At 29.2% G+C, this 12,554-nt stretch overlaps 1 protein-coding gene across 1 annotated transcript; it reads left to right on the top strand.

Annotated features, from left to right (window-relative positions):
- The first annotated feature begins 2,018 nt into the window (after positions 1 to 2,018).
- On the top strand, positions 2,019 to 4,234 carry LOC114416334 (two-component response regulator ARR18-like). Its single transcript, XM_028381203.1, has 6 exons — positions 2,019 to 2,144; positions 2,395 to 2,706; positions 2,854 to 2,930; positions 3,078 to 3,114; positions 3,226 to 3,355; positions 3,526 to 4,234. The coding sequence occupies exons 2-6, from the start codon at positions 2,451 to 2,453 to the stop codon at positions 4,055 to 4,057; spliced, it is 1,032 nt and encodes a 343-aa protein (XP_028237004.1). The 5' UTR covers positions 2,019 to 2,144; positions 2,395 to 2,450; the 3' UTR covers positions 4,058 to 4,234.
- Positions 4,235 to 12,554: the final 8,320 nt, after the last annotated feature.

Genomic DNA, 12,554 nt, shown 5'->3' with positions numbered 1-12,554 from the left:
TGTCTCCTGCCTACAACTCATTCGTAGAAGCAAAACAAAACAAAAATTCTATCATTTAAAAACCGAGTTTCAGAAAATCATTTTAATTAAATAATTCTTATGTAAAATTACTTACACGCACAGAATAAATTTAAACTATTAAATTAATAAAACAAATATGTATGCAGAGGAACCAACCCCGTGATTCCCGACTATATGGGGAAAACAATTCGTATTATCTGTTATATTTTTTGACAGCCACGTGATCTGAACCATTAGATCTATTTTGAATGTTTTAGCCAGGACAGGGATTGAAAAATGTGGAAATTCTACAAAAAGGAACTTAAAAAGGGTTGAAAAAGAGGCAGCATGGCCATGCTTCTCCTAGCACACCGATGCACTCTTTAGCATGGTCATGCTTTGATTCTCAAAAATTTGGAATCAACGTCAAAACATTCAAGAACGTCGTGCTCTTTGAAAGTATGGTTGTTGTTCCCTTCAAGTAGAACCACCATGCTCTTTAAAGAGCACGCCTGTATTCTTCCTCATGTTTGTTACACTTGTTATTTTATAAAAAGAGAATTGGGAGAAACTTTGTTTTTATCTTTTGTTTGTGTATGAAATTTGACTTGGTGAGTGACCTAGGTACAGTGTAAGAGCTCTTTTGGATTGGAAAGAACACCAGAAAGATTGCAAGGGATTCTAATTGTAATTTTTCTTATTCCCTCATCTTTCTCAATGATATGAGGTTATTGTTTTGCTTGCATGTGTCCATGGCTGACTAAATCTCTCTTTTCTCGGATTATGATATAATTTGCAGATGAATCCTAATTTAATTAATTGAAATTGTCTTTATTCCATCAATTAAGTTGTTCTAACGTGGTTAATTTCTTATTAGAATTAATCAATATATATTTTAGTTATTTGTGTATTTATGATCAATTTCATATGAATGGTGGAATTATAAAACAACTGAATCCTTTAGAATGATGATTGACCAAATACATTTTAGGCATTTTTGATTGTCATTCTTTATGCACTTATGCTTTTTTGTAATTTATTTCTTAATTGACCAAATTAGAAGTAAATTAAGAGAAATATTGTTGGAAGTGTTTGACCAAAGCCTTTTAACAACCTTAAAAGAAATCAATATTTGATAAACATTAAGAATTCAATTAGCATATAATTGGGGGAATTCAATGACAAGATTTAATCATAACCCTGGGCCGACTTATCTAATAAGTTCATTGCAGTGTGTTTGATTGCTCAAGAGTATTGTTTTCCAACAAGGTAATTGAACATGTTTCTCAACTATTGATTAAATCCAAATTGTTTAGTTTATTACAAATTAAATTATTATGGGAACAAAATTAGTCCATTAGATATGATACTCAGACTTAGGTCCATTGTTATTATGGGTAGGATAGACTAGCTTGTCTTGAGTAAACATATTTTACACATCAATATTCCACTAAAGAGGATAACTAAGTTTTATAATGAAGATGATCATGAATAAAATAACAAATATTTCGTACTAATTTTATAGTGATTAAAAAATTACAATCATGCTATCTCATTAAAATATGAAAGTATGCAAAAAAAAGTTAGTTTAATTAGAAAAATATTTGCTAGAAATATTTGTTGACGTTTTTTTAACACAGGACCTTAATTATTAAATAAATTTAGTGAGTCATACTAATAAAGTCTAATTAGTTCTACTCTCTTTATAATATAAAATGTGCTTGACAGAGTACGTAAAACATAAATCCAAAAATCAAACCCATGTTTCTAATTTCCTAAAAACAAAATATTTGTGTGAATGTCAGACTTATGGTCCACTGGCATATAATACTAAATTAAGTGTCAACAGTTCATTTTTATTACAATCATACTCTATTAATTGTCAGATAAAAGTTTCCTTATTCAAGTGGGAACAAAAAAAATATTGTATTCACATTGAAAATTAAAGATATTCCTTTCATTGATGTCCATGCAGATTTAAAAACATATATACATCAACATGGCCACGGTATGAAACCATATTATCGTTTACTCGTCTCACAGGCATTGACTGAAGAGAGAGAAAGCTAGCTAAACAAGGAGCTCTAAATTCCATTTGAAGATCGCTGTAGGGATTTTAACCTTATCGCATCACATATCTAGAGGTGTACGACTTGTCATCGATTATGCAACGTTCATGTTTCTAGGATCAACATTTAACTTTTATTTTTATTTTTATTTTTTTTCCAATTATGGAGGAGGATGAGCAATAGGAAAAGAAGCATATGAAAAGACTTCTCAAAATCCTCACTCCCCAATTATTCCTTTCTTCAATTAGTGACTTTGATTTCAGTAATTGACCTATAATTTATCCACACAATACTGTTTATTATTTTATTTAATTTTGTCTTGTAGTCCAAATTTTCAAGAAAATAGTAGCATAAATTTGAAAAATCAAGGTACACACAAAGATGGAAGAAAGACATGGCTCACAATGTTCAAAGACAAATCCTTCTAACATTGATGAAGATGAGGAGTGTGAAAGTGAGGCCAATGAAGAGCAAAGTACGCAAAAAAACAATGGAGGAAGCTCAAGTAACAGCACAGTGGAAGAGAATGAGAAAAAGATAAGGCCTTATGTTAGATCCAAGATGCCAAGGCTTCGGTGGACACCTGATCTTCATCTTCGCTTTGTTCATGCGGTTCAACGACTTGGAGGACAAGAGAGTGAGTTCCTTAATTATTTTAATTGCTTTAATTTTGGTTTTCAATATTTCGTATTTGTCATTAATTCGAGCAAGGTTGGTTCACAAAATTTCATGTTTAATTTAGTGCTTTGTTTGCTTTTTAATATTGATTTTATTTTCGGTATAGGAGCAACACCAAAGTTGGTTCTTCAATTGATGAACGTCAAAGGTTTGAGTATTGCCCATGTCAAGAGTCATTTACAGGTATTTATTAGATAATTATTACCCAGACTTGACTCTTTTTTTTTATTGTTTTTAATTTTATTTTTGCAAATAAATTATTTAAGATATGGTTTACCTAGCGTGGCCCAGCATGGTTTATTTCTTTTCTTTCCCGTTTCTTTTTGCTAGATGTTTAGGAGCAAAAAGGTGGATGACCGAAATCAAGGTACGAGATGTTCTTCATTATAAACTTTTCAATATCAAATAGTACTTGATTAGGGTTTCTAATTACAAATATTCCTGACGAATACAACTTGATTGTATATGTCTATGACAGTATTTGCTGATTACAATAATCTTGTTGAAATTGGAGACAAAAATATTTATAATATTAGCCAACTTTCAATGCTTCAAGGGTATAATCCGAGTCAAAGTTCATCCTTCAGCTACACAAATAATTATCCATGGTTTGCTTCAAATTCTCTCAAAAACAATTATTTTTAGATATAACTTGTTCTTATTTCAAAGCTCTTTCAAGAATTAAGCTAATTAAAAAACAATTATTATTTCTTTAAAATAAGTTAAACATAATGTGTAATTTATTGCATCCATTTAAATGTTCTTTCTTCTCTTGTAGTTATGGACTCGGGGATGCTTCTTTTGGTGTCTACGAAAAACTGTTACAAAGACCTTTCGATTGGTCTAATGCAATTTCTCGGGAAGGTTCATCCATTTTTGGGGAACAAAGCAAAATCCGTGAACCAAAAGATGAGTTTCTCTCATTTGGTGCTCATGACTCTCTAAGCGCACGCGCACGATTAAGCCACGTTGATCACATACCACCAATCAATATTTTGCAACAAAGAGCACAAAAAAATACCATGCCTATAAATCCAACAACAAATCCTCCAGAATTGAAGACACTGAAAAGGAAGGCTTCAGATACAACCCTAGATTTGGATCTGTCACTAAAACTAAACTCAAAGATTAATGATGCTGAAGAAGGAACATTAAAGAACCATGAAGTTGATAGCACAAACCTATCACTCTCATTGTGCTCTCAATCCTCATCCTCTAATAATCCTATCAGCAGGTTGATCAAGGAAGCACAACAAGATCGATGTGATGAACAAGGGAAAATGGCCAGTACTCTAGATCTGGCTATATGAATGAGACAAATTCTCAGTGAGATCTTGAGGTACTTGTCAGAAAAATATGCTTTTTTATATAACCAAATTCTTGCATTTATCTGACTTAGTTATGTATGTTTCTTGTCTCTTTCTGTATATGTACTGTTAAATACATGAACTAGCTAGATGAATGAATCATGATTTTAAATTCCACTATTCCAGTGTTGCCTTAAATATTATACTGTCATAAAAATGGCAAAAGAGAAAATTTAGTTAGACATTAAAAAAAAGAAAAACAATTAAAGTCTAGTTTTTTTAGGACCCTAAGCTAGATCAGTGATTTATGGATAAATGTTTTTAGATATAATTTTGTGTGAAAATAAAAAACTTGTTTATTAGTTTTTGACGTAGAATGAGATCCTTTATGATTATTATTAGGCAATATTTTGAAGTCTTACCCTCGATTTTGTGTTACTATATATTTTATTTTCACTAAAATAAAAGCCATATGTTAACATATCTTCTTCGGTATAACTTTTCTTAATAAAAAAACGAATGGTTAATATAAATAGTATAGGACTAAAGTAAAAATAAAATGATAGTAGTACATCATAATATGTTAGTTTATATTTTCACCAAAAAAAATGTTCATATGAAAGCAAACTCAAGGCTTCTTCTTTCGTATATAACAGTTTTTATAGTGTCTGTAATAAGTGTTTTCGTTGGGCAATTAAATCTTACTATATAGGGTTTTTTTTTAGAAGAATATATTTTTTGTTTTACTCCTTCAATTCATTAGGGAAAAAAAAATCTTAACTAATTTAAGATTTGATCGAAAAATAAGTAAAATTTGATTAATAATTATTTTCGTCAACAATCAAATTAAGATATTATCCAAACGATTCAATCTAAACTTTAACACATTAATCATTTATGTTTAATCACTTAATTTTAAGAACTATATAGGTTAATGATGTCTAACAGCTACGATTTCTATTTTTTTATCTGGATATAAAACAAATTAGGAAATAATTGAAAGAATAGTTCATTATTTGAAATAATAATTATGTTTTATTATAAAACTTTTATAAAGAATTCACCACTAGAAAAACTAATATGAACAAAACAATTCAAAGAGGCTAGCTGTTGTTAGAAGTATTTTTTTTTCTTCTTCAACCTCTATTACACTTGAAAATATTTGGGTGGAAATAGGATTGAATAGAACATTTTTAATAAGACGCGGATTGGAGTTTTGGGTGATGAAATAAGTGTTTATGTCATATAAAAATTTAAACCGTTAACATTTTCATTTATGATTGTGACATGTGAATATCAACGAGATTTACTTCCGTTAGTAGAATAAGTACCATGAATTATATATAAACTTCTTGATATATCTTTCTCTTGGATAAAGAAAAGTTGTGAAATGTGAAGATGGCATTACAATTCGTGAAAAAAAGAAACCAACTTAACAGATTTTATATACTTATTTTGTATATTATATTCCATATTAATTAATGAATCTGAGTTTTATAAATAAAGTTAAATTTATTAAATTATATTGTAATATATGAATTGCATATAAGTGTTTTAATACAATAAAAAAAAGTCTTATCCCTAAGGGAGTCCTTTGATAATATGAGAAAAAAATATGTAATGTAATTGACATTCAATCCTGAATCATGATGTGTATGATAACTTGATTAATTTTTATAATAATTTTTGTAAAATTTAGATCAATAATGATTTGTAATTAAATGATAACGTAAAATTATTTCTCATGATAAGTAATTACATAACCATTATATCAATAATAAAGTTTTAATATAATAGTATTTATATTAGAGAGGAAAACATATTTTTTGAAAGCTTAAATATGATGTTGGTTCATGAAAAATTGGGTCATTTTGATTTTGGGTCCTTTTAAAATTCTTCTTTTGATTTTAGTTCCTGTCAAATTAAATATTTTTTTTGTTTTCATTTTTATTATCAAGTAATAATGTTAACTAAACTCAATATAAAAGAGACATTGGTAGCCTGGTGGCTCTTCAAACCAGTGAAGAATTTGACATGATAGTTATGTGTAATTATTTAGTAAATTATGTTTTTAAATTTTTGTTTATTTAAAAAAGTTGATGACACTAGACTAGTTGATCGAGTTTTAAAACATAATTTATTAAAAAAATTACGCATAACTATTTTATTAGATTTTTTAATGATATGACAAGTCACTGATTGTTGATGGTTGTTATGTCATCCGTTAGCATTATTACTTGATAACAAGGATTAAAATAAAAAATATTAAATTTTACAAGGTCTAAAAATAAAAGAAATTTTTAAAGGATCAAAATCAAAATGATCTTATATTTTTGGGACCAAAATTATATTTAAGACTTTTTCAATTAATAATTTTCCATTTTACTTTATAATTTACATTTCTAATTTTGAATACTCAAGTCCATTTAATTTTCAGAACTTTTCTAGTATAAATTTGCAATATTTCGTTTACATAATAAAACTTTGAACCAATAGTTCATTACCGAAATTTTTAGGAAACAAATTAATCATGAAAATGTTCTTGTTTCAAAAGGTTTCTATTTTGTTTAACAGATTTTAATGTGTAATATTTATTTAATGTATAAATAGTTTAGGAAAAAATATATTTAGGAATGGTTTATTATAAAAGTACAAAAGAAATCAGAGTGCGCTAAAAAAACCTACCATTATGGAGAATTATTTGAGGAAATAGTTAATAATACGTACATAATGATATTGAGTGTGTTTATATATATATATATATATATATATATATATATATATATATATATATATATATATATATATATATATATATATATATATATATATATATATAAGAATTTATTATCAAATAATTTCATGCATAAATTATAAAGTACTGTTCTAACTTAATAAATAATTTTGAATTTGAATTTTATAATTATTATTATATTAAAATTTTGTAAAAAGATACATCAAAATTTGTTGGGTCACTATGATATTAATATAAAATATTTACTAATTGTGTTGTTAACTATTTTCCATCAAAATATCTCATTATTTAATCACTTTAAAATAAATATTTTTTTTCTACTTAATTTGTGACCTTAAAAAAATAAAATCTAATACTAGGATCAATAATATATTAAGAAATACATATATCAATTTTAATAGCCATACTCGACTATAACACATAAAAATATTCTAATACTAGTGAGTCAAACCCAAAAATTATTAATAAACGTATAAGTATATTTGAAATTGAATATAATGTTTTTAAATATTTTGAAAAACTTTCCAATTACGAAATATGTTTGGATGGAGTGAATGACAATAATTGAATTATTTTTAATGTATTAAACAATAAAGTATAATACAATATTAAATTAAGGGATATAATTTGAATTTCAGAGTCAGTCACATGAGTTGACACTCTGGGTGTCTGAAATCTGAATACCAGTGAGTTAGACAAAAATAAAATAAAATACCACTAACACGAAACAATCAAATAAAACAAAATATTTCGTTCTAGGGTTTTTTTTGTTTTTTTTTTACGCATTTCGTTGTTCTAGTTTGTTCACACTTTTTTTTAAGAGGTCTAGTTTGTTCACACATAAAACATTATTTTGTTTTCCTTTTATTATTCTACCGTGTTCTTATAAACATCTTTTCCGTTTTGGTTTTCTTACACCTGTTTTCCTTAGCTGATAATTGTTTTCTTTTATCAGATGTTTTTACGAATATCATCATGAAATCAATATATCTCCGTTCAAAGAAAGTGATTATGTAAAGTACTCCTCTTTTTAAATTTAATTAAGTTCCTCACATTAGCAAAAGTTTAGCAAGGATGATCACATCTACCAGTTTCACTCGGACCGCATATCAGTGTTGAATAATCATTCTAATTAGCATTTATTAAGTCCTTACAACTTCCTGGAAACTATACTTTGGGCGGAAATTGTGTGAGCTTTCGAGCTTACACCTGGTAGCATATTTAATTTTGTTGTTGTTGATAAACATGGTAGCATCTTAAATTAATTTTACAGATTGTGCAAATTTCTCGTAATATAAAAATGTGAAATTCAGAAACATGGAGAAACCGATTGCAACGTACATCTCTTTTGTTAGTTAGTGAGATTCTTAATTTGTGTGTATGTCCCTTCCGTTCCTATATTTATTCCCTCTGTCCCGTGAAAATGATAATCCTATTGTAAAAAGAAAAAATAAGTCCTAAAATAATCAGTATTTTAGTTTTTTAATATAATATTAATTATTTATTTTTATTTATAGTATATTCTTTGTAATATTAATGATAAACAACAAAAATTAAAAATGAATTAATGATAATAAGGTTGTGTTCTCACCAAGTTCACTAATGAGTAATCCGATCTCCTTTTTCATTGTATAAAGAGAGATATCTACAAAAGGAATTTCGACGATCAAATTCCGACGATCAAGTCAGTTAAGCTCGATGTATTTATGTGTATGAGAATGAGTAAAAACATACCTCTCTTTTGGTGTGTCGAGTATATGTATTAAGTGAGAGGGGGGGGGGGGGGGAAGCGATGTGAACTTGACTAGGAGCGGATTGTTTGATATAGACTACAAAGTTTTGGATGACGCCATTTCCAAAGAGGGAAAATAATTTAGGGTATCACAAGGATTACTTTGATAAGTCTAAGATTGGTTCAACAAGGAACCCAGAGAGAAGCTCTCACCAAATTTTATCAAATGCCAAAAAGTTTCTTTATTGAAAACAAAAACCAATACATATAGTGTATCTGAACAAAAAGATAAAAATAGACATGGACCTTCAAAACAGTTTGGGCCAAAATTACAATGAAAATAATTAGAAATAAAAAAAAATAGAACATATTTGGCATGAGCCTTCAAATTAATCTGGTCCTTCAGCAAAAATTAATATTCTTGGTAGTGCCTCTGCCTCTGGGCCTTCGTCCTTCTCTACTTGGGCCTTCATCCTTCTCCACTTGGGCCTTCGTCTTTCTCCACTTGGGCCTTCATCCTTCTCCACTTGGGTCTTGCTAAGTATGCTTGCTACCATTTGTTAGAGGATATCCACTGACTGTTTGGTCCTACTCCTAGTCACAGGTCCTTGTATTTGGGTAGTTTTAGGATTCTCATCAGGAAGTTACCTTCTATTATCTACTCCTTACCGGTCCGTTGTGTGCTTTCATGGTGAAGATCGTGTCAGGCCATGCTCAAGTATAGGATATCTATCCAATTAATAATTGAGCTTATGACCCATAATGTTGAGTACATGTCGAGCTTATGACCTGTATGATACACAAATTTTCTAAGCTCTGAGTTCAATATGAACGAGAGCGATTAATATATCTATCTAAGTATATGTCAAGCTTATGACTTGTAGGATACACAAGTCTCCTATGCTCTGAGTTTATTATAAACGAGAGAGATTAAATTGAGCTTTGGGAATTTGACATGTTTAACCATCGTGTGTTGTACACATCAATATTGTTTCTTCTTTTTCAGGCATCATTACATATTTTGACTGATAAAGTAATTTGAAAATTGTTGACGTATTCATGACACGTGTCATGATGTTGATGGTTTATATTGTCTTGTTGTTTGGGATGTCTTGTCATTTGGGAAATGTCATCAATCTTAGGAGGCATTACGAATTCGAGGAGTTGGTGTTGTGTGGCGTCCCTGCTACACTAACATTATTTTTTACTCCCAAGGTTGCTCTTGAATCAAAACATTCTCAGATGTGAGGAGTTTTGATGATGGGATGTTATTGGTTGTTGAAGAAAACAAAGAGTTTTAATGGTGAGTCATTACTAATGATCAAAGGGTTTTTATTCCTCCTTATAAAGGAGTGTTTGCAGCATTGGAAAATATTGCCTCTCTCTTCCAAGCATAGTCCTCTTCATTTTCTTCTCTTTGGCCTTCATTCCTTTCTTCCAGAGTTATGGGTTGGTGTTTGTTCTTAATTGTTTTTGCTCCTCATCTAGTATAGGTACACCCTTTATTTTTCTTTCCTTTTACTTCTATAAGCCTGCCTTCTTCAAATATGTTTTCCCCTTCTGGTTCTAGGGATGTGTCTCCTATTGTTCACCAGAAGTCTCTTTCAAGTAAAGAGGTGAGGAGTTGATATACATCAAATTTATAGTATTTTCATATTTAATTTGAGATGATTATTTGATATTTTAGTATACTTTAGGCCTTGTTTTGAATCAAATTCGTTATGTTTTTAGTTTTTAATATATTTTAGATAGGAATTATGATTTTAGAAGTTTTTAATATTATTTTTGTGAGTTTATACAAAGAGATAGGGTAATTTTACAAGGTACCTTCGCTCAAGTGAGGTATAGGCTGCTCAAGCTAGCTCAAACAGAGGAGAATATGAAATTTTATTGAAGATATCTCGCTTAAACAAGGAGCGTGCAAGATAGTGCATCCAAAAATTGAATTAATTCGAAACAAAGATAATTATGGAGATATAGCTCAAACATAAATGAAGAAAATCACTTGGAAGATAATTGCAAGAATTAAAATAGATTATATCATCTGAAGAGATATTATTTTGTAAATTAAGGAGATTATTTGTTTCTATTAAACACATCTATAATTCTATAAATAGAGAGGCATAGGAAGCAGCAAAAAACACACTTCTACACACCATCATTAACTGAAAAACCCTATTCTCTTCTCTCTTCTTGTATTTCATGATTGACTTGTTTCTTTCTTAGCCAGGAGAGGAAAGGATTGAGCCTTATTTGATGTAATTTTTTGACATTAATATATTGTTTGAGTTCATTATTTGCCTTCTATACTTAATGTTTTGTGAGCCTGCACACCTCATAGATGATTCCAGGAATTGACGTTCACTTTGGCAAATCTCGTTGAAACCCAAACTGAATCAGATACTTAATTGGGGTAATCTCTAGGGATAGAATGATCTTGGTTAAGCCTTGCTAATTCCTAAATGATAATGCTAATTGTTTGTGTTGGTTTGCCAATGGATTGAGCACGATGTGTAATTTAGGGTCTATCACCTAAGAGATTAAGGATAAAATACATTAGTGAATTGCGGATGAACTATATAACGACGTAGAAGTGTGAAGAATTGTAGCAACTAGGGGGATTTCGATTACAATCTTAGCATCTCAACGTTATTGTTTTTGTCTACAATTATTATTGCGTTAATAAGTAACTTCTTACCTTTTCTTTTAATTTCCATTATTAAATTTTCAGTAAATTAATCTCTCTAGAAAAATATATCTTTTATTTTTTGTTTTGATTAGTTTTAGTTTTAGGTAGTTTAAAATATAAAACAAAAAAATATCTTTATCCGAAAGGTTTTAATTTGAATATTTATTTTTCCAATATAAAAACACATTAATACCTGAGATTCGGTTCAGTAATACAATTGAGATTCAATTACACTTGGTCAACGTAAATCTTAACATAATTAAAACATTAACAGGAGTATTGGGGAACTTGATAGTGAGGGTAAAGTTTTATCTTCTACTTCTTTTTCCTGATTTTGAAGAAATGAGAGTTAATGGGAGATGATAGGGTTGTTAATGAATAAAGGAATATGAATTGGGATGCCCACAATGATCAACTTGATGTTTAGAATAGTGAATATGAGGATGGTGTTGAAGTTACTAAATAAGTGAGTGAGTAAGATAAGAAAAAGAGTTTCCAAAAAATCTCATGAAAAAGGAAAAAACCAAAACAAGATAAAAAATTTTGGGGATAAAAAAGGTTAGGAAGAATAAGAAAGATATTTTTTCTCCTGTTACCATTCCTGGGTATGAGTAGGTATTTGGGGAGGTCAATTCTTATTCTACTTGTTAATCAATTGTAGTTCTTAAGAAAGAAGTCGATATGATGATTTCTAATGATTTTGAGTTGTTATTTGTGGAGCCTTGTAGTCCAGATGAGTGTGTGTTTCTAAAAGCTTTTAAAAATGATTTGACTTCATATATTTTATATGAAGATGTATTTAAAGAGTTGCATGTTCAACTTCCCTTTATGGATTTTGAATGTGAAATATTGAGCACCTTGAATGTTGCTCTTGTTCAATTCCACCCTAATAGTTGGGCCTTTTTGTGATCTTTCCAAATTCTTTCCAGAAGTTTGCAAATCGTCCTTTATGGAGTTAAGATTGGTTGGGCTTCCTTGAATGCTCATAAATTTGGGAAATTGTTCCTGATATATAATCAATAATGGAGGAATTTCAAATCTAACTTCTTCTGAGTTCATCCTAACCCTGAGTGTAGAGACTCGAAGAGTTATTTTTCAAAAAGGATGAAAAAACTCCCAAATTTCCTTTCTACTGGAAACATTTCCCATTCAAATTCAAATTTCTCCTTCATCAAGTGTTGTCACCATAGGAAACTAAAGATATTAAGATTATAGGAGAACGGCCTTGTGAAATATCTTGCAAATTCATTTTTAGTTGTGAGTATTTGTAGTGTTGTTTTGTTAAAATGTTTAATGAGTTATAACCAATTTGCTTTATCTATAT

Source organism: Glycine soja, chromosome 1 (genome assembly GCF_004193775.1).
Source record: "Glycine soja cultivar W05 chromosome 1, ASM419377v2, whole genome shotgun sequence".
NCBI classification, from domain to species: Eukaryota; Viridiplantae; Streptophyta; class Magnoliopsida; order Fabales; family Fabaceae; genus Glycine; species Glycine soja.
This window is presented reverse-complemented; position numbering and strand designations above follow the sequence as displayed.